General features: G+C 45.1%; 1 protein-coding gene across 1 annotated transcript in view; it reads right to left on the minus strand.

The window, feature by feature from the left end:
- Positions 1 to 27,072, minus strand: part of FBXL7 (F-box and leucine rich repeat protein 7) — a 143,995-nt gene that overhangs the window by 106,829 nt on the left and 10,094 nt on the right. Inside the window, exon 2 of the mRNA XM_044442789.1 lies at positions 4,101 to 4,190. Within this exon, the coding sequence (XP_044298724.1) occupies positions 4,101 to 4,190 (90 nt within the window). The remainder of the gene's footprint in view (positions 1 to 4,100; positions 4,191 to 27,072) is intronic.

Consider the following 27,072-nt stretch of genomic DNA (forward strand, 5'->3'; position numbering starts at 1 on the left):
TCATTCTTATCCTCACAACAACCCTGTATAGAGAACAGGGTACAGTGCACCATGGTGCTGCAGAAGTAGTCCTTGGTTTGCACAGAGGTGCCAGCAGGACTTCCGCTTGCTGACACGCCCAACTTGCCTCGCTTGTGTTCCTCTGACTGCAAAAAGAGCATGTGCTGATTCTCATAGTGATATCAGCACACACGGAGGTTCACCACCTAAGATGAGGCCTCCACAGGAGCTCATAGTAGAATAAAACGAAAGAAAGGAAAGAGGGGGCAGGGCAGGGCAGGGCAGGGCAGGGCAGGGCAGGGGGGATTCAAGTTTTAGGAAGCAAGCTTAATTTGGCAGGGTTAGGGACAGATACCATCTTCACACGACTTTTGAGTGCTAACAATAATATGCATTGTTTTAAAAAAATAGGAAGCTTGAAGGGGCAGAGACAAGACAGACAGACAGACGACTGAAACCAAAACATACTAGTATAAGTATAAAAACCTTTATAAAAGAGGCATGTGATATGAGTTCCTGGGACAGGAAACACAGTACAAAGGTTCCCATAAGTTGCCTTCCTGATTTCTTTCTTTTCTTGTTTTCTTTTACTTTTCTCCTCTCTGTGTGTATGTGTGTGCGTGTTAACAAGTCTGGAGAAAATAAGCCAATGGGGTACACCTGAAGTCTCACAACAGGCTAAAACATTTAGCCAGCTCCATAGTTATGACTGTGAGCCGCCCCGAGGCTTCGGCATATGGGGCGGCATAGAAGTTCCCTAAATAAATAAACAAATAAATATTAGTTCTCACTGACCAAATATGCATTTTGCAGCATCTCCCAGATTTAGGCTCTAGTCATTTTTCACTGTGGGCCAAGCCCAGCATGGAAAGCTTGCACTTCTGGAGCGGTCCTTACTATAATGCAGGCTGCAGATCGGGTGCAGCCTATGATCAGCGCAAGGACAAGCTCCAGCACCACCTGAGATGGGAGGACGCGCACACAAGTGGCCCTCGCGCCATGTCGCCTTCCCTTGCGGCATCCGCCACACCCCACACGCCGCGGCTCTTGCCTGGGCTCTCCCATCAGCCGCATCAGCACTCTGGCTAGGGCAGCCTTCTGGGCAGCTGGCCCAGCCCAGCCCAAATGCCTGCTCTGAGGGGGTCCTTCTCCAGAGCCAGGGCTCTGGGTCGGGCTGGATCTCTGGAAAGCCATGCGTGGGCTGGCACGTGCCCGCAGAGATGCCACCCACCAGCTGGTTCGCAGCACCTCGGAACAAACCGGCGGATGAAGGGTGGCCGCTCTGGAGAGCAGAAGAGCAGTTGGCTGGGCTTGGCAGGGCATCTGGCATGTGTGGAGGGTTCCTCTGGCAGGTGGCGGGTAGCATGCTGCCGGGGCCCGAGCTGTCCGAGGGAAGACACCCGGGGTGGCAGAACCCAGGGCAATCCAGGGCCCAAAGGTCAGGGGTGAAGGCCAGTAGCAAAGTCCAAGGCGTAGCCCCAGAGCAGGCCAGGGGCAGGGACCAAAAGTACAGGCAGAGCAAGGATGCAGTCACAAACAAGCCAGTGGTCCAGAAAGGGAAGCCACACAGAGGCAGCATAACTGGGCAGGGTGCACGGCAAGGAAGGATCTGTTCGCAGCAGTTTAATTCAGCTGGCCAAAGGAGCACTCCCTTTAAGCGTATTGGCAGCCAAAGCTCTTCAACAAGCCCCACCAACAGAAGAGAAGGAAGACCCCGTGCTCCTGTCACAGGGCCTTTGGGACACAGGAGTCCCTACCGGCATATGCATGGCAGGCCAGCAGGAATGTGACAACACAAGCAAGGCCGGAGGGTAACGGAGAGTAATATAGAGTCCAACACACGCACAAGGCTGCCAGTTTCATAAGGCAGCGGAAGAAGTCAGCTCACTTCCAACCGCTCGCTGTAGCATCAGGCAGTAACACGCATCTGTGAATGAGCCGTCGCAAATGAAGCGAGTCACACAGTGATGCGTCCTCCATCTCCTACATAATACTCCTTTACAGTTTCTAGTTCACACCTACAGCAAACGGCCCACGAGTCACTAATCACGTGCAGAACGCGAACCGTCCATTGCCCGCCCCATCTCCACTCTTCTCACTGCGGAACCCCAAGACCGATGCAACACTGTTTGAAAGCCACCAAGGAGTCCCACCTCTCGTCTGAACAATCGATATGCAACAATTGCAATGCACAAATTAAGCATGCCCACGGCTGCCAGGGGTGCTAAAGCAAATGCCACTACTTGGGGGGGGGGCACTGTTAGCACCACACCCAAAACTACACAGCCGTGAAGCTTTATTAGTGATGTGACAGCATGTTCCTTGGAGCATTAAAATATTAAGTCCGAAATATTTAGACAGGGACATTTCTAGAAGTGTCTAGATCTGTGTGACAGTCGCTTTGCAAATGTATCTACTCATTTCAAACAGCGACTTATACGGATGAGCCGCAAATTCAATTCAGAATAAGCCACAGCAAGCCTCAGCCTCTCGCTCCTCATCCTCCTCTTCCACCTCTCGCTTGCATATGAGGCAGCTGATTGTTGGAAAGGCGGCACAGGCAGGTTCCTGGTTCGGAAGATCACCTCCAAATCAGTGCTTGCCATCCAGGTCTCACGTAGCCCGGCTGTGTTGCCAGCTACGCACGCCAGCGATCCACAGCCAATACTGCTTTGGGATGGAGCCACAGAATCAAAGTATTTGCTAAGTGACAAGCTCATCCAAAGAACATATCAGTTCCTGATACCATTGCACGGTGCACAAAAAGCACCATGCTTAGAGAAATGATAAAGGTGGCTCCTTATCAAAACCTGGAGCCTACAAAGTTTATTTTAAACGACTCCTCCATTTAGCACAGATAGCAGAAGAACCAAAATCCGATCAATCCAAACTTACTCTAAACAGTATTTAGACCTTGTGCTTTTGGTTTTAGGATCATCCCCAAATATTGAGCGATTTGTGTTCTTCTCTCGGTCAAAGTAAAACAGCAGAATCAATGAACCTAATGGAAAAGAACTGTGTAACAAGACATCTGCCTGACAGAAGTGTTTATTCAATCCATTTTTTTAAGATTCAGAGACTCTTGGAGATAAAAGATTATTCTGATGCAGTTTAATTTGTTATGACAAGAGAATATAAAAATCATGGAATAACCCAATGGCTTGATTTGATTAGCAATCACCAAGTTAGAAATTTTGGTTTTGCCTAATCCAGTACTTTAGACACACTCCTCCCACTGACCTTAGCAGTCAGTTTTGATAGGGTGAACCGGCACTTCCATAATGCAGACAAAGCATCCGAACAAAGCTGCTGCAACCTGCGCATCACGTGCGAAATCCATCACAGGGAAAGATATAAAAACAAACTTTAAAAATTAATGTTCAGTTATGTTTATTTCAGAGATACACTGTGAGCATGGGAGGGGTCTGAGTGCCAAACATCCTATTCGTATTGCCAGAGGCTACATCAGTAACCCTCCAGCATCACCCACCTACAGAAAAAGAAGATCGCCTTGGCGCGTCTGTACATTAGACGGACACATTCCTCCTTGCAAGCTGGTTATGTTTCGATTGTGGTTGCAGACGGATGCCCAGCGTGTCTCCATACAGCCCCTGCACTCTCGTTCACTGCCTCCTCACTCCAGGTGAGAGTCATCACTGTAGCTTTCACATCACCACTGAACTTTAATTCTCCTTTAAATGTGTTTTAGCTTGCTTGGCACAAGCTTCTAAGCACCAGGCAAACACCACTTTCAAGTATAGTTCCACATCAACCCCCAGGGTAATTGCATTATTAACTTTGGTAAGAAAAAATCCAGCCCTGTTGTATTAAATTCTAGACCCAACAAGAATAATGCGCTATCTTAAAGAGTGTGGAAAGTATTTCTTTTGGAATGTCCCCTAAAGTTATGTTTTCTGTCATGAGCCCCCACACATTACAAGAGAGCAAATGAGAAACTGAAGCTGGGGGAGATATTCCTGCTGCATTTTGGCTGGCTGGCTGTTTTTGCTGGATTTTTTTCCAGCAAAGATCAAAGGGGGAAAGGTGGCCCCTGGAGAAGCCAGCTGGCACAATGGAGGCAAGACACACCATCTGCATACCTTCACTGGTTGCGGCATTCTTTTGTGTTCTGCTTGGGGTGTGATCTGTACTTGAACTCACGTCGGATGACAGGCTTGAGCTGCCTTTACCTACAAAAGAAAAATGGCGGCATTAGAACACTTAATTTGTCTGTAAAAGTATAAATGAGACACGGGGGCCATGATACAGAGACATCCAATTCCATATGCTCAAGCTGGCTTTGAGCTTTCCTTGAGGAGCAAGGAAGCCAACCTGTCTTTCAATGTTTTTGAGGCAACCCTTCAAAAATAAGAATTCACATTTGGGCATACACAATCTAGAACAAAAGAAAACAAGCTTTAAAAAGCAGCATCAAAAGCCACCAGAAGCCCTTTGCCACTTCTAGACGCCCTGCAGAATAAGTGAGGTTTTGCTGTCTTTTAAAAATCTGAAAGGAATTCTGAAGGGGAGTTCTAGAGATTTGATTGATTGATTGATTGATTGATTGCTTTTATATGTGGTTCAACAGTCATGCATGGCTCCCAGAATGGTTCCCAAAAAAGGAAAAAAGTATGGGGGCTGTGGCAATCCTAGAATTTTTACACCAAAACATTTGTAAATAACTTTGACAGTCAACAACGGGAAAAGCAGTCAAAACACAGATTTATGCATAATCCTCAGCAGAGACAACTGAAAAAAGTGGTATATCAACAAGATTAAGTAGAGGACAGAGGCAGATGGATAACTGAGCTATGTTCCTGGATCACATTTCAAATTTGAATACTCATCTAATTTTGGTCAGCATATTGACGGTGTATTTCCACAGTATAACATTGGTCTGATTCACTAAGCCATTGTGTGTCCTGTTGAAAACCGGCTTGTCATTCACTAGACTCATCACACAAAACAACAACCCACACCCATGGTGAATTGCACGTTGTTGTGTTCTAGGAAGCCACCCTCAAAAACAAGTCATGCAGAGAACCCATGGTTGAGAACTCTGAGTTGCTCAAGGTTAACAAATCCCTGTTTCTTATCATAGCTGGGTTCAGAAACACAACAACCCACACTTCAATAACCACCTATGGTCCAACAACAACCCATACTCAATCGACATTCAACCACTGGGTGTGGATTATTGTGCTGTATGAATCAAGCCATTCTGTCCTAATCCATCTTTGCAAATAAGCCTTGATTTGTTAACTAGCTACAAACCACAAATAGAAGTCATGGTTTGTTGCTGGGTTACAAAGTCCAGTTTGTTTAAACCACAGCTTGTCATGATGTCTAAATCCAGAAACTTGGCCAATTCCCAGTTCGTCTGTGTTTCTGTCTGGTCCTGAAATAAAGACACCCAGCAAGAGCTGTCCAAAAAACAAAATTCTTGTGAAGTCTAGCAAAATGGATGGGACAGGAGCAAGCTAGAGCAAGAGCAAGTGAACCATGGCTTGCTAACTCAAGACGATTCATTGCTAACTAAAGCGACAAACCATGATTAACATAAACCATTGTTTAGCATTACATGGGAGCACAGTCATTATGTAAGTTATGACAAATCTGTGTTTAGCTGCCACAAAGGGAGAATACAAAGCTCTGATGTTACTGTTACAGGAAAAATAGCTTTTTAATGGTAAAACTTGCATTTTTTAAATGCACTACTCCCAGCGACACCAATAATATAAGGCAAATTCCTTGAGAGGCCCTTCAAAAGAGCAGGAGGTTGTAAGGGCTATATCTTAGCCATTTGTTGTTGATTCCAGGTTTCTTTCTCTTTCCTTGCTTACTTCATCTTCACTCAATAATCAACATAGCTGCATGATAAAACAAGAGGCTAATGCAATACATTTGAGACTGTCACCCTGTCAGGGACAGTCTGGACCATGTGAGTCAACCAGATTAAACAGATTTTAGTGTGTTATTACTTCTAAAAGCTGAAATTTGACTCTTGTTTTGCTGATAGTATACATTTGCCAGGATATTCTCCTTTGCTGTTCAACAGCAAGAATCATTCTGTTCCCTCCTGGCAGGCCTTTTCCCATATAGACATGAAGTAGAACAACACTTCTCTGGCAACTGCTGAAGTTATCAAAGCTTAGCCAAAGCACTTGGCTATTTAAAAAAAAGCTGAAGGATAAAACTCAGGTTTTTAAAATCCCCATTTGCCCTGTGTGAATTATAGGTTATAGCTGTGTATTTTGACGTATTGCAACATCTGCAGAGCAATTAAACTTTCAGAAGCAATCATTCCCACAACAATGCTTTCTAAAAAGAGGAAGCAGCGTCATTCTGTCACGTAACGGATGAAACCTGCTCTCAACTGCAAAATCACATTTGGGTCTTTCCATTGGTACAGAGTGATATCCATTAGAAGTTCCTCAAGAATTAGAACCAATGAGCACTTTGATTATCCAAGAAAAAAGTACTGTCAATGTGAAAATTAGCTATTTCTAGAAACCTCTCTGTACAACAGCCCTGCAAGGCAGTTCTCTGCCATTCACTCTCCTTTTGTTTGTTCTGCAGTCATCTCACCTTTACTCTCCTGGGCTTGTAGGGCACAGGGAATTTCAAAATCTTATGCATTATTTAATTTGGAGAGAAGAACGTTGCCAGCTGAACCCCAGTTGTTGCTGGAGGAGCTTCAACCCATTTCTCTATGCTTTCATCTGGCACAAGGCAAGTAATATTATCATATCATCTGTCCACCCTCTGTGGCTGAAACACAGTGGCTTGTTTAAAGCACAGTGTGTTTTGGCCTGTATGCGGCTTGTGTCACCCAAATTTAGGCATCATGAGAGAGGAAACCCACCTATAACTCAACAATTGCTCATGGGTTATTGGAGAGTTGTCCCCCACCCCTGCCTGCCTAGTTTCTTGTCTAAACTAGACAAGAAACTTCAGTCTTCAGTTTAGAGAGATTTTATTAAACACAAAGGGAACACAGAGAAATAAGTATTAATACCAGAAGAAACAACAAAGATGGCTTCCACTGTTTAACTATAATGCCAGGTTGTCACTTTATATGCTGCTCAGCAAGGGCATTTATCCAATCAAGAGCTAACATGGGTTGCCTGGTGTTTGCCTTATGTACGTAGGCGGGTTCGCACCATCACTGGGAAAAGAAGCCATCAAACTGCCGTGAGGTGTGCAGTGACAGGTATAGAAATCACGCCAAAACTGATAGCTTCTTGCACATCCAGGACAGGAAACCAGAAGGAAGAGGTAAGAAATAGGGAAAAGTTTTTTCCCCTTTCTGCTGATAGATAATGGTAATGCAGAAGTCACTCCTGATCATTTGGGCAAAAGAATAGAAAACACACGTCTTGCCATTTTCACTGCAATAAAGAAGAGAGGTTTTGAGGCAGATGTACTGATTCCTTAAAGGAATCACCCTGCAGTGTTATGTCATTTACATGACAGCCCCTTATGAGCCACGTTAATGTAAGAAGAGTCCAACTGGACTGGATGAACAAACCCAACTGGCCCAGCATCCTGTTCACACGGGGGCCAACCAGCTGCCCACAGGAGCCCACACCCTTCTGCCCATGTTCCCCAGTGACTGGTGCATATATTGCCGCATACTGCCGCTGATATTAGAGGCACCATATAGCTATTAGGACCAGGTGCCACTGATAGCCCTGCCCTCCATGGAGTTGTCCAGTCCCCTTTTGAAGCCGTCCATACTGATGGGTATTACCTCATCCTGTGGAAGTGAGTTCCATAGTTTAACTATGTTCTGCATACTAAATCCACGCTCTATTGTACTGTTTAAAAAAGCAGGAGATCTAATCACAGATCTCCTATTTCCTCCAATCTAGTTGTTTTCCATGCTTGTTACATACCTGGCTCCTTTTCAGCAAGCAAAACTGAACTCCAGGCAATCAAATAGAGATGTTTTGTGCATTAGAGGGAAGTTATTGTTTTTCCTCATTCAAATATGCCAACAATAATTTACATTAAGTATATGCTATACTTATTCAGCAAAACTTTTGGTGATTCAGGAGGTGAATCAGCAAAACTTTCTATGGATTAGTAACTTGTGTATTTGCAACACTGTCACAAATTAAAAGATGCCAGGTTTAAAAACCTTAAGATAAATGCAACAAACCAAGCACAAAAGTAAACACAAGAGCTAGTGTTGGTATCACGTACTGCCCCACGTTTGAAAGGGGTTTTGCAATTACACTGCATGCAGAACCAGTCGGGAAGAACGGCTCCTTCATGCAGAGACAATCCGTGAGATCATTGCTCCAGAATAAATACTTAACTGTGTGTGTGCGCACGAGTTTTTTGGACTGTTTACACAAAGAACACTTGTGATAGATGAGGACTTGCAGAGAGGGCGAACCACACGACGAGTGTCTTCCCATTATAAAAAGGGCACAAGGGCATCACCACTAAACCCTTTAGACGCTTCCCGGGGTGACTCCAGAATCGGTGGAAGAGCGCTCTGAAGGACAGCCGTCACGCTTCTCCGCAGCACGTGTGGCACAACAGCTGAGGGCAACTAGAGGCGTTGCTTCTTCTGAGCACGGGTACCGGGACCGTCTGGGGCCTTGCCTCTCTGAAGGCAACTAACAGCCCAACCACTTCCAAGGCTCCTCCTGTTGCATGATAGCCAATTCAGCATTGCTCCTGAGGCGACACCATGCGTCACATGGGGCGACAGGGCCCCGATTCCATCCATACCAGTGCACGGCAATTTCTGCGACACAGCGAAGGGGTACAACATGGCACCAGTTCAGAAGTAACGGGGTACAGCCAAAAAAGGAGGGGGCAGTCTATTTGGTTTCCAGGCCTTCCGAAGTAAACTGTTTACTTAACCCTTATTTTTGAAGCCATCCTGCAATTTATGCACATCCAAAAAATTCACTGGAGAACTTCAATTGTTGTGGTTCTTTCCGCCAATTAAAAGAGTAAATGCTCCAGAATAACCTGGTAGTTGGAAATCGAGAATAACCTGCATGCGAATATTCTTATCATGGAACAGTAGCGCTGGAAGGGGGCATTTAGGCCATCAAGTCCAATCCCCACTCAGTGCTGGAATCCAGATTAAAACATTCCTGATAGATGATTCTTGGGTTTTTCTTTGGGTACCTCCAGGGACAGAGAGCCCAACACTTCCCTGGACAAGCTGGCTCCATTGTTGGACTGCTCTCACCACTAGGAAGTTTCTCCTGATGTTCAAGTCAAACTCTGCCTTCCTTTAAAGCAAGACAGTTAATTTTTTGTCCTATAGTCTTGGATGACACACATTGGTTACCACCACCTTCCATGTCCCTTTAATCTGTCTTTCTACAACTTAGTTTCTGGTTGCTGATCACTTTGTTTCCTCTTCTGAATTTGTTCCAATTCATCTGAATCCTTCTGAAAATGAGGTGCCCAGAACTAAACAAAGTGTTCAAGGTGTGTCTGAATAGTGCAGAGTATAGTGGAACTTCCACTTCCTGCAATTTTGAAATTATTCTTCCACTGAAGCAACCTTAAATTACATTTGACTTTTTGGTCTACTAATTTATATGTAGTTTGTGATCGACTGTACCTTCAAAATCCTTTTTATATATACTATTGCCAGCCCAGGTATTTCCCATCTTATATCTGTACATTTCTGCATTTTCCCAAATGAAGAATTTTGCACCTATCAAGATAATTCTGAACGTTGTTTCTGTCTTCTATGCCACCCTGCCCAATATTGTGTTATCTACAAATCCAATAAGCATTTCCTATCTTCTTCTTGGGTTTCTCTGTCATGGAATCCAATTTATTATTGCTCTGAGTTTATTAAATCCGGCTTTCTTGAAGCCCATGGGTCTTTACGAAAGTATTTCAAAGGTGCTTCACGGACACAAGCTTTGATGGCTATCCCAGTATTTTAGCAAAATTTCAGTAAGAAAGGGGAAAGATGAAGTACTAATCCAATTGCATCTGCCCATGTGAAGGGTTGATTTCAAACTGATACTCCCCCTCCTTCCTTCCCTTTCAGAAAAGCTTCTGGCTTCATCCTCGTGTGGCTCCTGCATCTTCAAGAGTGGATGGTGGGAACTCTGAACACTTCTCAAGGCATCCACTCACCTTGCCTGCTGCTCCAGAGAAGGCTGAGGAATCCGATCTCCCACCTCCTCCCTTCCCAGTTCTGAAATGCCCACCCCTTTTCCAAGGTGGGCTCATTCCTGCTCTCTGAGAATCTTCAGCAGGCAGCCCTAAAGCTGCCAAGTCCTTTGCCCAGATCTGCTCCTCCACCTCCTCCTCAGAACTGGGCAAATCCATAGGAGCAGACCAATGGGGCAGCCCTCCAACACCACTAAAGAAAACTCTGGGCGCAACATGAAGAGTCGCCAAGTTGCTACAACTATCCAGCCACAGTGGCTCTGGGAAATAAAACATTCTGAATGGATACTTCTGCAGGCGGCAAGGCCATGTCCAACTGTTGTCACAAACCCCGTGAGGAAATAACGTGAAAACAAGGGGGGAAACGGCAATGCAGTACATTTATTTGCACATTTCAACATCCATCCACAATCTACCAGTGAGCCTACACAGCAGCCAGAACCTCACACCCGCAGCTATTTCACAGGAAGCGATAGACGGAAGGAGGCGCGGAATGGACTAAATTTCGACCTACTGTCCCGTCTGGTTCTCCCAGCCATTTGAATGGTGCTAATGCCTTCTTCCTGTAAGGACATGCATATGCAGCCCTGATAGCTGAATCCAGAGAGGCACTGTGCATGCTATCTGTAGTTCCTCATGCACCCACCCGTGCTCCCCACCACATCCGAGGGGTCCTGCACACATTAACTACCACACTATATCTGTATTGTCCTTCCTAATTATCTACTGCGCAATTATAAAAGTTTGAGCTGCAGAAATAAACATTTCTGCTAGTATTTCCGAAACTCTGCCAGCTAGCAAGGTATAAACAAAGGTTTTAGCAATCATGAATGGTGCAGTTCTACACCAGCAACAGAAAAGGGAAACAAAGAAAATTTCTGCTGACTGAACAGGTGCAAGGGGAGATAGCAGAACGATGAAAGGCATTAGCAAGCGCTGCAGAAAAGGAACCTGGGGTGAAAGGATACTGGGGCTGAAACTGAAGGTTGGTGGCCGGTTTGCAGGGGATGCCGTATGAGGCGAGACTTAGGAGACTGAGGGAACTGGGTCTCTTCAGCCTGGAGGAGACTCAGAGGGGATCTGTTGGCGACATACAGGTATGTGAGGGGGTGTCACACGGAGGTGGGTAGAGACCTGTTCTCCCCTGAAGAGGAAGGCAGGACGCGCTCCAACGGAGCCAAGCTCAGGGAGCCAAGGTTCCATCTGGATGCCAGGAAGCGCTTCCTGACTGTCAGGACCCCGAGGGTGTGGAATGGGCTTCCACGAGAGGTCGTTAAGGCCCCATCGGTGAGGGTGTTCAAGGACAGGCTGGATGTGCATATGGTGGGCATGTTGTGAGCGGAGCCGGCTGGTGCCAGGGGTCAGACTAGATGGCCTGGGAGACCCCTTCTGACTCGCTCTGTTTCTCTGTTTCTATGAAATTAGGCAAAGAAAGGATAAGCGAAAAAATGGCAGCAAAGTAGCAGAAGGAGTCTGTCTCACTGGGATGCTTGCAACCGTCTGGTCAAGGTGGGGTGTCCACTGTAGGGCTGGAGGGGCACAGAGATCAGAGTGGCCTCTGCTCCCCCGCCCCCAGCCCTGCAGGGCACTCAGTGGCCCATTCTGGCTCTCTGTGGCACTTCAGAGCAGAGGAGGAGATGAGATGCCCCCAGATGCATGATGCCTCGGTGGTGCTGCTGTCGCCCTCGCCCCTCCTCCGCTCATGCAGCCCCAGCGAAGCAGCCAGCACAGTTCCCTCTGCGGCATCTACAGGGGAAGAGAGCTCTGAATGCAGAGGCCCAGCTCCGAAAGCTCCTGTGCCCCCGCAGATCATGTGCAGGGGTCCTGTAATTGCTCTGCCTGGAACATAACGAACATCTTTATGGAACATCTGCCTGGAACATCTGCACACATCAGACACGATCCTGGAAGCTTTTCTGACAATGGAACCCTCTTTAACACCTTGCAAGATGAGTGCCACTCCCGTTCTGGTAATAGGTGTGCATATTAAAATGCTGTTTTAAAAGTGATGCCAAGATTTAATCTTTTCTTTAACCAGATATGTCCTACTCACTCCTCGTCAGGTTAAGATAAAAAACTACTTAAGTTTCATGAGCTGAAAAAAACAAACAAACCTGCCATTTGTTTTCTTTTCGGTATTTTTAATACTGTATTTTAAGATAGTCTTTTTCCATGTTTTAGCTACTAAGATATTTCCCTATTCTTTTTAGATTATTGTTGCTGCTTTTAAATCTATTTTTCCTGAAAAAAATATTAGGATGTGCTTTACCATTGGCTGTAATTTGTTGTATTTGTTTTTATTGTTTATGTTGCCCTGAAAGATTTGGCTATAGGATGATCCATCTGAATTCCCAGTAAGATTTTAAGGCATTCCAGGAAATACCGACTGAGCGCCCCTGCTTCAAATGAAATCAAACAAAGTGGAAACCTTTTCCTGACCAAGGTCTGACCAATACTGAAACAACCAAGGAATTGGTGGATACTTCTCTAGCTGAAATTGAGTATGCTTGCATGTGAGATTGGGAGAGCCAGGTTTAAATCAAAGCAGAGAATGAAACAAAAACACAGATCTTGCAGAGGTGGGGGAACAGAGAGAGGATCCCACACTATGATTGGACCGAACAAAGAGGAGTTCATCTCATGTTCTGTCTAATTCCGAATGAGCAGAGCAAAAAAGAAAAACGAGAAAGGGTAAATCACAGCGTTTTGTCTTCTAATTCAAAGTACTGAATCAGAAGATAAAAGTAAGAAAACAACTGTAGGTCACACCATTAGCATGACCATATTCCAGGAGTTTCCAAAGTACTGGAGCACGTAATAGTCCATAATATACAAAACAGGGGATTCGTGCAGAATTTCTCTGCGAAGGCAGCAAGGAGAGGTAACACAGAAGCAGGAAATGCTCGGTGTGCTACTCTGCCCATCCCCAATGAGGTCTCCCGCCGTGCATGGAGGAGGCGGCCCTGGGAAGTCTGTTGCTGCTTCCTGAAGAACCAGGCCCAGCTGCAAGACGAGGCCTGACTAGGCAGCCATGGAGGGCCCATGCACCTACTGGGAGCTCACACCCTAGCAAGGGTCCGCTGTCAAGAGCACCCGGACCTTCGCCCCTGCGCCCCTGCAGCCTTCTTGTCCACCGACTTCTTGCTGGGCTCCAGACAGCAGGGGTGGTGCGGAGGAGCAAGAGGCGCCATGGCCTGCTTGCTCACTGGCACTCCGCTTGTTAAGCACGCAAGCGACGGCACCCAGAGAAAGCACACGAGGGGCAGCGGCTACTCGAGACAGTGGTGCTGAGAAGCTGCATGCAGAGAGATGGCAGGCCCACTGAGGGCTTCTTGCCAAGGGTCTTCAAAGACCTGACGCCGTCACTGTTGAGTGCTCTCATCACTTGGCACCAGGCCTTGGCATTCCGAAGGGACCACGCAAGACGTTCATTCTCAAAGAGCGAGGCTAAACTTGCAACACAACCTCAATTGTCTCTGAGGCTGTGATGGGTGCTTGACCTGGCTTCAAGAGATCGAGCAAGCTGTCTGTTCTAGGCTCCACAACAGCTTCACTATGTGTCAGAGGATTTTCTGGGCGCCCTGAACATTTTGCAGTGCCTCTTTTGGGCTGAATGGAAATAAGTGAGAAGCTGTTTGCTTCTACTCAAGCATCCCACACTGGCCGGCCAAAGGTTACGGCTGTGCGCTGCTTGTTCCAGGGAGAAGTGGAGTGCACCAAAGAGGAAGTCTGGGCTACGCATTGCAATTACTAGTCAACAGATCTCTCTCTTCCAATAGCCTGCCCCCACACCAACACATAAAATGGAAAATATTATTGAACATACAATATAACTCTCCCAATGCTGCATATATAAAAGACTACTGTCAGGCAGCTTTTCAACTCTATAAAAGCCTTGGAAAAACAAGTGCCTTTTCCAAGCCGGTTCTTCAGTCCCTTAGGTGATGGTCACCATGCTTCCAGCCAAAAGAAACTGGAATGAACTCTTAAGAGCCTGGCTGATAATGCAGAAGATTTCCTTTCCAAGGCCACAAGGGGTTGGATAAACTGCCTTCTGCAATCCAGATCCAGTAAGACATGGAAAGAAATGGCTCACGGCTTCGGTAGTCTTGGTAGGTTTCCCTACAGTTCTACAAACACGTGCATCAGGCTTCGATTCCTCCAGTCCTGGATTAGCAGCATTCTACTATCTGAACTGCACTCAAGTCTCAATATATCTAGCAATTCCTCACAACCACAAAATTCAAGATTGAGATCATCTCATCTTGCTTTGTTTTTTATATGAGATTTCTCGCACTCACAACTGTGACGATGTGCTTGAGGATCTGTTTGGGGAAAAGGCTGACATGAACTCCAAAACCAGGTAGCTGTTCAACAGAAACATCCAACGGGCAAGAGAAGGACAGCTTCAGCTTATGGACCCTACAACTAGAAGAAATAGATAAAAATAGGCAGGTGTGATATATGGATTATTTCAAAATTGAATTCAGCAATTTAGAACATACAGATTAGATATATCCCAAACTTCATTTTTCTAGCAGAACTGCTACTTTGCTAATGGGTCACTTGAGTGTAATTAGTCATACTTAAGGAATCTTCTCATGTTATATTTATGAAGGAGGACTTCCAAGGCCTTGCATCTAATATGTAGTGACACAACCGTTAAAATTTGGTAGGAACACGGGCCAGATACAAATATTCTTTCAGAGACAATTTGTTTGTTTCTGTTCCACAGCCCCCCTTCCTGGCTTCTCAGGAAGGCAGGATGTGAAGCCATCAGTATGGGGACGAGAAGTGAGAAACACCACCCTGCATCCCTTTTGCTCTTTCGCTAAACCAGCAATTTGTCAGTCCTGACATTCCGTAGAAAAGCTGGCCAGCAACTTCCATATGTCTCATAGGCTGAGTGGGCTTGGAATGGTAGGAGCTGCAGCACAACGCATCCATACGACACCAGCATGGATGAGCTGCACTCACTTGCCTGTCGCATCTCTGCATGAGACACTGCCTGGATTCACACAAGGTAGTCCACAACTTTGTGTAGTTACCATGGTTCATGGTTTTTTTTTTTTACTATGATCTACCTGACAGGCAAACAAGTGATTTCCATCTTCACTGCTCAGTCCTTCTGCTGTTGGTATGTATCCCATCAGCCACTGTGCCTGAAATTCAATCCCAAGCCACTTCAGTCTCCACCTGCTTCAAAGGAGGACAGTAGAGGCTGGATGGCTGGAGGGGCTCCTAGAGTGGCCACTCTTTCCAGGGGTCTCTGTGGTTAAGACCAACAATGATTCTAAAAACCACCATGGCTTGTTGTGTGGTCTGAACCCAAGTACTCTTTTCTACTGTATAGTACTTTTTGCCTTACGTACACTTCAAACAGTTAAAACACATCCTGAAACACACTTCTGAGTCTGCTCAGTGAAAGCAAAGCACACTTGTAAGTGTGCGAGACATGTTTTAAAAGTAACAGCTACCAGAGAACGGCAGACATATTTTATTATATATGATAGCCACAGAAAAGCTGGAAAACTGTTAACTGAAGCATGCAACAGGTGCATGACACCAGTATGTGCATCGTATGCGCACACATGCCAAAAACCAGCAATTCCCCACCACAGCAACTATACATATTTTCTCCTACACAATGGGTAGGTTTGAGGAACTCAAGGCATCATGGTGTGGGTCTGGACTCAGTTCCAGAGTTCCTACATAGAAGAATCGGTTTTTGGAAGGCACAGAGAACATTCCCAGTGGCTGCATGCAGGCATGACAACCAGCCATGCCAGGACACATAACAAGAGGCCATGAAACTTCTGTGCCCTTGCACGTGTTTTGCTTTATAGGAGAAAAGGCCAAACTTTGAGGATGTTTTAGTTCAGGCACTTTATTTCTTTATTTCTCTGTCATCTGACTTTTAGCTCACCCCATTAGCCTCACAGTTCCCTGGACAGATGACAAACAATAAAATCATGTAACAAAAATACAGAACATTAAAAACACAATACAGATACTTTGGGACAATGTTGTGGAGGGGAACCTAGTTAGAACTATTCAAGTGTAAATTACAGTACAGGATATGACCTGGAGTATGCTAGTTACCCCATGATGCTGGAAGGGAACTGCCAGGAACCAATCTGGATCAAACCAAAATCTGGATCAAACCAAAATCTTTTCAACGTAGGCAGCTCCTGGACTCAGCAGTAAGTCAACAGCCCCCATCACCCTGTTCACCACTTACCCCCCAAAGTGCACCTCCTTCCCCCAGTCTTGGCAATTGGCAATTCAGAATTCTGCCACAGCTGCGCTAAAATAGCGCTGTAATTCCCATGTTTCCTTCTGAAGAGAGAATGGCCATTGAACGAGCTTGCATCCCCTTTTGTGGCCGGGTTCACTGCATGCTGGGATATCATACTATGCATCATTAATGAAAATAATTTATATGTTTTTGTGATGCGGCTCAAAACACACAAGGGCAGTAGACAGCTGGATGTACACAACACAGAAACCAGTACAAACTACAGGGTATTAGAAGCATAAATAAATAGGTTCATACAGAGGGGAAAGGGGATTTCCTAAGTTTTTGGAGAAAAGGCAAGTTGCTAATCATTATATGCTTATGAAAAACTACTTATGTTAAATTAAAAGCAAGAAACCATAACAACCTGGTTCTACAAGTGAAAGCTAAAGTTTGTGGGTTGTCATTTTCTTTTAAAGGCTTGATCTGCTTGTCAGAAAAGACTTTAAAGGTCACGCCCAATCTGTCTAAACAAGCCTTGCAGCTGACACACAGCAGAATTAACACAAAAGAACATAAAGGTCATAATGTAATAAATCATTTCCAACACACAGAAAGGATAGCCAGATAGACACACCAAAATGCACAGGATTAGACCCATTAGATTGTCCTAGCTGCCTAAACCTAGACACTCCGGAGTGACTTAGGTTGGAGCTATACATTTTTGGAAGATGGTGCAAATGTTGGATGAAACTTCCCTTAAAAGTCCCTAAATGAGAGAGTTCCACTTCAAGCTTGTATACCTTCTTCTGTCTCCGAACCCTTTCCAGTATTTTCTAGGATGTTTGCTATAACAGCCAAGTTTTTTCTTAGACAATGCCCAAACAGTGCTGGCTCTCTGGTACAGATCAGACCCCTATTCTAACCACCAAGAAAAAGGTAGAATATGTTGTGGGAACTGAATCCAGCTGAATGCTTGCATTTGGCAATAGGTGCAACAACCTGGATAAATTAACTCCCTTCCATCCAAGAAGTGAGAGCTTCTGGCCATTTCCCCTCAGTAAAAGAATAAATTCAATCTGAGTTGGCTTTATCAGCTTTGGTCCATTAGCATCCATTAATCAAATGTTGTAAACAAAGGTTTTAAGTAAATGTCAAACTAGTGAGAACACATCCAATCTGCGCTGATTGGAAATTAAAGGTGAAGTGGAAATACCATGTTCAGGGAGCTAAGAGCTTCCCAGACACACTCCTTGGAATTTTGTAAAGTTCATTGACTTAATGTCAGTAGCACGATACTGCTGTTCAAGATTGGATGCATGTGCTTCTCCAGCAGAAGGGCATGTGACCTGACATTTATGGCAACCTCATCTATTTCTACCAACTCTACTTTGGCATCCCCAAAGAGACATGGCTCAATCTCTAGTGCATAATGCGCAGCCAGTGGGCAGAACAGAATGCATGTCCTCTCCTTCCAACATCAAAGTCTACATGGATTCAGTACGTCACTTCTTTGTAAAATCCATCCATGGGGGCCCCTGCTTAGTGGGCCTCGAGTCTGGCACTCAGGGCGCAGCTTTCTATGGGGACGGCGCTCTAATGGTGGTTGTGAGTCTTGCTGCGGTAGAGCTGCCTCGATTTTTACTGTCCTGTTGCTGGCCCTGAAGAGCAAACAGAAGACCTTGAGATGGCAAGCATCTTCGCCTTCTGATCGTTCTGTCCTGAAAAAAGTCGCAGAGGAAGCCTGGTGAGGACGGCTGCACACGCAAGAAATACCAATCTGGCTATTTGGTTTGCTGAAATACTCTGCAGTCGCTCTTGATTACAAAAAGGCACATTTTCTTTGTTCCCTGCCCCCTCTTGATAAATTCACCTCCAGCTTGTAAATGATCAGAGCGATTCAGGGAACCACAAGCATAAGGTTGTATCAGCTCTGGGTACTGACTTGCATCCCGCATGCAGCAAACATTTCGGAGTATTATTCTAGGGTCACATGAATTCCCACAACACCCATAGAAACTTTTGCTGTAAAAGTTCTTCATGAAGTTCATCCTTTATTTGGAGCTATTGAAAACAGATGAACAGCAAGAACTAGATTCACACTGGAGAGATGAATTTTCAGCTGTTTAGAGAAAGGAAGCATTGCTTTGCACTGTCAAAAATTCAAGAGCAGAAAAATATGTAAAATTGTAGCACAATTCCCTTCCCATAACTGAGCTCTGCTTTTTTCAAAGGTATTTGGGGATTAAATCAGTGTTCCAGATGCCTTAGATTTATAGTCTGAATAGGAATTTCTATTGGTTGTCATGAATGTTCACTTTTAAAGATCTGTTCTTGTGGGAGAGAGCAGAGACGGGGAAGGAGGTTGTGATGCTGAGCAGCTAAGAAATCCAGTAGCTGGAGGAGCTTCATTCAGGTTTGCATGTGTGGAAAAGGCTCCTCTGTACGATGTTCCTATCCTGAGGCAGCGATCACTTGAAGGAGGACAGGGGGATAAACAAATGGTGTAAGACAATGGTACAGGGCTGACTCAGCCAGAAGGCCAAACTGTATCACTGGAAAAGGCTCAGAGCCATATTCCCTTTGTGGGTAGTGTCTACAAACATGATTATGACCATTTAAAGTCTACTCAGAAGTAAGACAAGCAGGCTCCCTGTCCTGCTTACCCCTGAGTAGGCTTAGAATGCTCAGATTCCCAAACAGCAGGCCCTTGCACATCTACTCACAAGTAAACAAGTTTCATCACTTAGAAGCTCTGCAATGGTTCGATTCTCTGCAGGGTATTTAATTGCCTTTAAATATCCTCATCCCTGAGCAGTGAGAGGAAATCACACCACAAATGAAACTTGCAGGTCAAATAAGGAACCTGCCCAAGTTTTCCCATCCCTGGTCCAAGTGAACAGAAAGGCTCTGTTGAGTTAGATCAAAGGCTTAATTCTACTGCAGAATCCTGTTTCCAACGACGGCCAGATGGTTGCTTCTAGGATGCCCACAACTGGGGCACAAGGGCAACTCTCTTCTCCTACTTGGGGTCCCTTGTAAATGTTATTTAGAGGCACAAGTCGGCCTCCTGCTCCTGACAAAAAAGGAGGCGGGGAAGGAAGGGGGGGTCTGGATCAGTGCTTCTGTGCAGGGTTCCAGTCATTTTAACATTCCCCCTAGCACAAACTGGATTTTCCCTCTTGATTTTCAGGGCTGCTTGGAGGGTCTGATGGATTCACCGGTGTCCAGTCCTACATACATGAAAATCTTGAATTTCTCCACTGATCAATGGGGGGTTCTCACTTCCATCCCTGGGAATGTTTTCAATACCACTTCCCAGTGTAAACCAAGAAATATCCACACAATAAGACGGCTTTGGTTACCCATTTAATTTTGTTAAGTTTCCTTCTCCCTGTTCAGTCTACTTTCACATGAGCATGGGAAAAGGGAAACAGGAACTAGAAGAAGTGACACTGCCTCAGGAAACTGAGGTGGCAGGTGTGTCCTCCATGAATCGGTCTAAGCCCCTCATGCCACCAGATCTGCTGAAGCCAATCAGCTTGTGACACTACATTTCATAAATTAGTTACACACTGGGCAAAGAAGCACTAGTTTTAATCTGTCTTGAACACATAGTGTAGGAGATTCCTAACAGGTTTCTTTTGCTCACAGTTGTGGGTTAGAGGTTTCTGTTTAAGCAAGACATAGAAACAGAGCGAATCAGAAGGGGTCTCCCAGGCCATCTAGTCTGACCCCCGCCTCTAGCCAGCTCCACTCATGACATGCCTACCATGTGCATGTCCAGCCTATCTTTGAACACCCTCACCAATGGGGCCTCAACCACCTCCCGTGGAAGCCCATTCCATACTGTAGGGGTCCTAACTGTCAGGAAGTGCTTCCTGGCATCCAAATTGGTTCCCTGAGCTTTGCTCACCCCCCTCTGCAGGGGAGAACAGATCTCTACCCACCTCCGTGTGACACCCCCTCACATACCTATATGCTTTGGGGAGAACATAGAGGCAAAATAGTCATTCAGCATCCGTGCCTGCTCCCTTGCATCAGTCACTGAATCCCCTTCCTCCTTATTTAGCAGTCCCAGTACCTGTCTCCCCTTCCTCCTGCTATTTACATGCTGATAGAAGCCCTTTTTGTTGCTCTTGATATTCCTGGCAAGTCTCAGCTCATAATCAGCCTTGGCCTTGCGAAGAATCCTTCTGCAACGGGCCTCCTCTCCCCAGTATACCCTTTTGTCTATTTCCCCCAGTACCCATTTCCTACGGAGGTTCCTCTTGCGTCTAATCCCTCTAACCCTCTCCTTTCGCATCCATGGCAGCACTCTCCTTTGCCTCCCCGCCTTACTGGCTAGAGGTATCGTCAAGGCTTGCGCCTCCAAAACCTCCCTTTTGAGTGCCATCCACCCCTCCTCAACTCCCGTGCCTTCCAGTAACCCAGCGGTGCACAGCTTTTCTGTGTCCTGCCTCTACGGGAGACTTTTCCTCCATTGTAGTTTTTACAGCTCAGTCATGGTGATTTCCCTCGGTTTGTGATCACGGCGTTGCTCCATGCTGAGGGTCAGTGGAAACCACACATTATTCTGCCTGTTAAGATCCCCGTGGCAGCAAAAGTGTAAAAAAGTGTCACCACACAGACATCAGTATAAAAATAATGATTCAACAGTCACCTCCAACAGCCACCGCCATTGTGAAACTCCCCGCTGTCCTGTGTGGAATCCTTTCCTAGCAGGTGAGGAATGAGTGGGATTTTTCTATATGTTTTCCTTAGCACATGGTTGGAGAAGTAGCCAGCCATTCTGCATGCGAACCCTCCTAGGTCAAGTGCATGCTTTATATTACCGAAAAGGCATTCTAGTACATCTCATGGGAGTGGAACTGAAGCTTTCACCCGTAACCAACGTATTTTATTTATTATATTGAAATTCATGCACATGTAGTTCTCACCAAGACATAACCAGCAGGCTTCATTTTATGCCTCATTTGTGACAGTATTTATTTTATTGTAGTCCAGATTCAAACACGAAGGAGCTTCCATCCCGTTTACTGTGGCCGAATGCCCAGAGCTAGCTTTCTCCCACTCTTCGGCATGCTACTGTTTAAATCTAAGCCACATGGAGGTCCAAAAGAATCAGGCCCAGGAGAACTTCAGTGACTTGCGAAATCTTGATTTGTTTCACAAGATTACTTGCTGAGCCACAAAAAATTACTCCAAAGGCTCAGCTTCCATTTCTGTCATTTCACTTCCACCCAAGCTCTGTTTGCTCCATCGTGTTGATCGCTGTGATCACTGCATTCCAGCGCCATAGGAAATGTTTAGGGTAGCTTACAAAATAATTCACTGGTTTTACTGGATTGCAGCATCATGTACTGGATGATGCCAATGCTACAAATCCAAAGCTAGGGAGGTGTGACACTGGACAAGTCTTTCCGACTGAGCTTGACAGACCTTCAACACATTTACAACATAATGACCAAAAACTTAGCAAGTGGGGGAGACGCAATGGTATTTCAGATTTTGCAGAACTGTTCACAATGTTTATCCAAATTTGGTGCTGAAAGGGCCTATCTCTAGTGCAATTTGTGCAAAGTGCAACAAATCTGCGTCAAGTTGCTGTGGTAGCATTTACCTAGAGAAGTATGAAGTACCCTCCTCTCACCTTGAATCTTCTGACACAGTTTCAGATGTCTGCAAAATCCATGCTTCTGCTCCATAATTTACACATATTTGTGCAATCTGCGCAAATTGCAGAGCAAAGCCATGAATTTTGCACAAATGTTTCCTGTTTCAAAACAAATGTAAATCCACATGTTGGAATAACTGACATCAAATCAAGGCAGTGCTAGCACAAGCTTGATGGAATGGAATCTGCAGAGCTGAGCTGAGAAAATCCATTGGATTTTCACTCCCCCTATCGGGTTCCCCACACATCCCTATCCAAAACTTTGGCTGTCTTTCACTCACTACAGAAGGCTGCTGTAAATACGATCCCTTTGCATCTGCATTGCCATCTGTTGCTTAGAAATGACTGGGAACGACCTGCATTTCCTGGGTGAATGCATCATGGAGTATGCATTATGGTTGGCGTTACAAACTTGCAGGAGAGGCAGTCCAGTCTAAGGGACCATCAGTTGAACAAAGGCCAATATGAAGACCTGAGGTGGCCACTTTACAAGGCCAGACAGTTTTCAGGTATAGTATCTTCCCATAAGTGAGACCTCAGACTGTTGACACTGGTAGGTAGCTGCGAACATGCATTGAAGGCTTGAAGGCCGCTGTGGCCATGGAAGCTCATGCTGGAGAAATTGTGCCTGTACACACCCCTTTCATTTTTTCAGTTCCAAACTTTATAAAAAGGCAACCATGTTCCAAAATCTCTCCCAATTCATCACAACAAGAGTTGCTCCTGTCACTTCAGTTGCTCACGCAGCAGTCTGAGATGTTGCTGCTATTTTATCGCAGGATCGAAATAAGGTCAGGAGCAAGTGGCAGTGGGCTAAATGCAGAGGTAGGACAACACAGGAACGCAACTACCAAATGGCCGCTCCTGGAGCTTAAGTCACTTACAACGTATGTTAAGATGGCAACGTTTACCCTGTTTCATTAGAACAGCAAGCTGCTGAAGTAAGAGGCGTTTGAGAGAACCAACCACGATTATAAGCTCATCTTTCTGAACTAAATATTGTTGTGAGCCGTCCCAAGGCTGTGTAGCAATGCGGACGGCATATAAAAACTTTAAATACATAAATAAATACGAACATAGAGTGGAACCGCTCTCACGCTACTGCTATTTGCTTCAATGGCTGATGTTACATGAATCGTTTATTAAGCTTACCTTGTCCCACTTCTGAAGTTCCCAACAATAAGAAGGAATTACCTAACATTACTGGACAAAAAACTTCTCAGCGTTGTCCACAGAATGTATAAAAGGAACCCCAGAAGAACTAGCTGGAAGTCCAGGCTCTCTGCCATGCACCTTCCCCAAAATGTGAAGGGAATACAACCTACTCTAGGGGTGCTGGCCAGACAAAAGCCACTGTTTTCAAAGAGCCCATTTCCAGCCACTGCAAAGGCCATATGAAAAAGCACAAGCTGGGTACAAACACTTTAAATACAGACCCTATTGTCACCACGCTAGTATTTATTATGGTATTTCATTATGACTAACAGAAAACTAGAAATGCAAAATGATGTTAACCAGCACAGGAAAATGGCATGAAAAAACAGACAGACAGTAGAAAAATAGTTCATTAAGCAAAAGCAAATTACTGAAGTAAGTTTTGATAGTCATTTCAACTACTCTTTTGCAGTAAATGCATGTACTCTGGGACACTGATATTTCCCCAAATTATGTATTTAACCTTTCATAATACTGTAGAAAAGGTACTAGTGTTCTTAGCATCACGCTCTAGCACACTGACTCTAAGTTACTGGACCCAAGAATAATTCCTAGCTACGGTTTTTACTCTGCTACATGGGTGATAAGACTTTTAAGCTCTGTTTTAGATGACGTTTTGGAAAATTTGTTATGGTGCTTATAATCTCTTGCAGGTATGATGCACTTCATTTATAACTTTCAAATTAAAGAACCACACACCCAATGAGTTCATGCAGAAGCAGCAAACTTACAAAAAAAAGAGAAGCTTAAATAGACAAGATGCGAAAAGGCCCTTTGCCCATGTATGCAACCCCTTTTCTCTCTCTGCAGCACGTCTGCATGAAATATGTAAGCATCCAATTAACCACAGTTTCCTATTTTCTCTGAACCTGAAAACCAGGGTTACTCGCTTTGGAGCAAGCCGGGAACTTAAACCAAAGGATTTAAGATACAGTCATTGTTATGGGACAAGCCAAACATGCTGGGTGGTTAAAGCCTTCAGAATTTAGTTTAAAAGTTTTCTGTACCACCCTAAGGAGCTATAGTTTTGTAAAAGGAATTTAAGAAAGCTACTACTCCTCGGGGTTGTACAAAAAAGTTAATATTGCCTCCCACTCCCACAACACTATTTCAGTCAAAACTCCTAGTAGCTTTAGCAGCACCGAGGGATTTCTCACAGTTCGTCGCTGCAGCACACCAACCCACGGAGACCAACCTGCCAAAGTGCCCAGGTTTTAATACACACGAAGGGAACAGCGGCCTCTTTAAAACCAATTAACATGTAACAAGGTTACTTATGCTGGGGGACTATGAAAGGCCAACCCCGGGTCTCTGCTTACGGTCTGCTTCGGGTCCCCTGTTCACAAGAGAAAGAGGAGACAACTGCACAACTTAACAAAACAATTGCTGCAGGTCCTTGAAACAGTACGTGTGGCATGAAAATAGAGCTGAGCAAAAAAGGAAGAAGCAGATTTGCCTGCCCAAGTGGCGCACAGCAAGCCAGCAGCTTTTACAAACACACAAAGTTGCGTATCTCATCGGCAGCAGAAATCCAAGCACGGTACTTTCCCAGACTAGCCAGGAGACCTCCATTTCATGGGAGATACTGGAGGAGCCATCTGAACCTTTGGGCCAGCAAAGCCATCGAAGACAGCGGGAGGGAGTTTTACTCTGGCTTTCAGTGCCGTCCCATTCCTGCTCCTGTCCCAGTCCTTCACCTAGCGAGTCAAAATAGTCCAAACAGGGCCATACTGGTTGGGGTCAGGAGACAGAAAGCATGGAATGTGAGAGCGCGCACACAAGGTGCATGTGTGCCAAAATGAACACCAGTGTCACAGCCCAGGGTAGGACATGCAGATGCACAAGAGACCGTGATGTGTGTGCAAGAAAAAGAGTGCGCAATGATGCAACGTTTTGATGCAGGTCCTACTGGCATGATATGGCTAGATTGCGCCTTACACTCCTCCGAGAATGGTCCCGCAGCAGGATCCACAGCTGATCCACAAATGTCCGCTTTTCCCCTTTGAACCAGCAAGCACCGGTGATGTGGGAGAGCTTTGGACGACTGTTGTCACAGAACCACTGGGGGCTTCGTCTGCCATAATCACAGGCTCTTTCCTCCTTGGAGTACCATCTACACCTTCAGCTTTTATTTACCACTGGAAAAAAATCTGATCGTAGGCATATTTTACACAGATTTATTCTAAAGAAGAATGTGTTGCACTTTGGCAGAGTGTACAGACCATTAACATTGACCTTTCATTGAGATTCAAGAATAGCAAGTTGAATCAATTTATGACGGAAGAACCAAAACCATTCCCAAGTCTAAAATAAACAAGCACTTGCATTTATATTCCACCTTTTTCCTCTTGCAAGGAACCGCAGCAGCTTACAAGGTTCTCCTTCACTCCCCTGTAACTTCACAACAACCTGTGAAGTAGGCTGGGCTGAGAGGCAGTGACTGAGTCAAGGTGACCTATTAGGCTTGACGGCTGCATAAGGAGTAGATCAAATGTTCAAATGGCGCTCAAGTTTGGATTGGATTCATTTGTAATGTGTTAGGTTAGTTCATTCCTTTTTTTAGGACAACAGGTAATTACCACATGAACATGTGGCAAAAGGTTGTTACCACATGAACATATGTCTGTGTGCTCTATTATAGCCACGCCACACAGGGCCAAAAGAAGCCAGTGTTTTATTTTAAATGCTCAGTTTGGAATCCCAGTTTTAAAGATGGCATCCTGTCCAAAAAGATGCAGTGGGAAAGTAGGTTGTGCAATCCTTCCCTGGGGGCTGAGAAGTCTGATTTCTTACAAGTCTAGTATTTTTGTGGTTGCATGATGATTATATTCTGTCTTTCTCTGTGGAAATAAACCCAACTATAAAAGATTTTTCTTCTGTGTTACCACAACCAAAGAAAAATGCATAAACATTTAATTTCTGAAAGTGTGCACATCTTGTCTGTGCATGTCTCCTCAAAACAGAAAACCTTGCTTTTCGGAAGTGTGGGTCTTGCTCAAAGACCTTTCCTTGAAGTGTAACACATACATAAGCACTAACTGTGAGACCTGTAACAAAATGCTGCAGTATAGATTCCACCCAAAAACAGTGCTTCTTTGGGGGGCTCCAGACCTTCCCTCCAAGCAAGGCGTTCCATTTCCCCCTCCATTTCATTTTGTACGTCTAACTGTCACTGCATTCTATTACTGTTGAGCCTGCTGAGCCCTCATCTTATTTATTTATTTTATTAAAACATTTCTTGTCCCTTCCCGTATTTTGTCCTTGAAATGTTTGTACTTCCGCAAACTTTGGAGTTCCCCTGAGCACGCTGGAACCTTCCTCTTGTCTCTCAGTAGTCCCATCTGGCTGCAATTGTGTCGGTACAGGGAGGATGTCTAAAACGACGTGCGCCACTCAACCCGGTACAGCTGCTGATAGCAGGTGGGGCATGTTTCCTGAAGAGTGGATAGACTCTGACTTATTTCTCAAAGTGCTTCTTGGAAAGATGCTGATTCTCAGATTCCAGCTACTAAGTATGTACCCATTTCCCCATAAATTATAGATGTTAGAAAAGTATCATTTCTCATGAAGTCTTTCCAAGGATAAAGCTGGGGAATAGGAATGGATCTGAAATGTCGGGGAAAGTATTTGTAAGGACACAAAGGGCAGCTTGGAAATGAAGAGGAAAGGAATCAAAGCCAAAGTGGAACACTTTAAAACTGAGTTTTTACAACCTTAGTTTGTTGTGAAGTGAACAAGAATAAGCGAGCTGGTTGTCCCCTGCCACCCAGGAGAAGCT

Source organism: Varanus komodoensis, unplaced genomic scaffold, assembly GCF_004798865.1.
Source record: "Varanus komodoensis strain SLA01 unplaced genomic scaffold, ASM479886v1 scaffold40, whole genome shotgun sequence".
NCBI classification, from domain to species: Eukaryota; Metazoa; Chordata; class Lepidosauria; order Squamata; family Varanidae; genus Varanus; species Varanus komodoensis.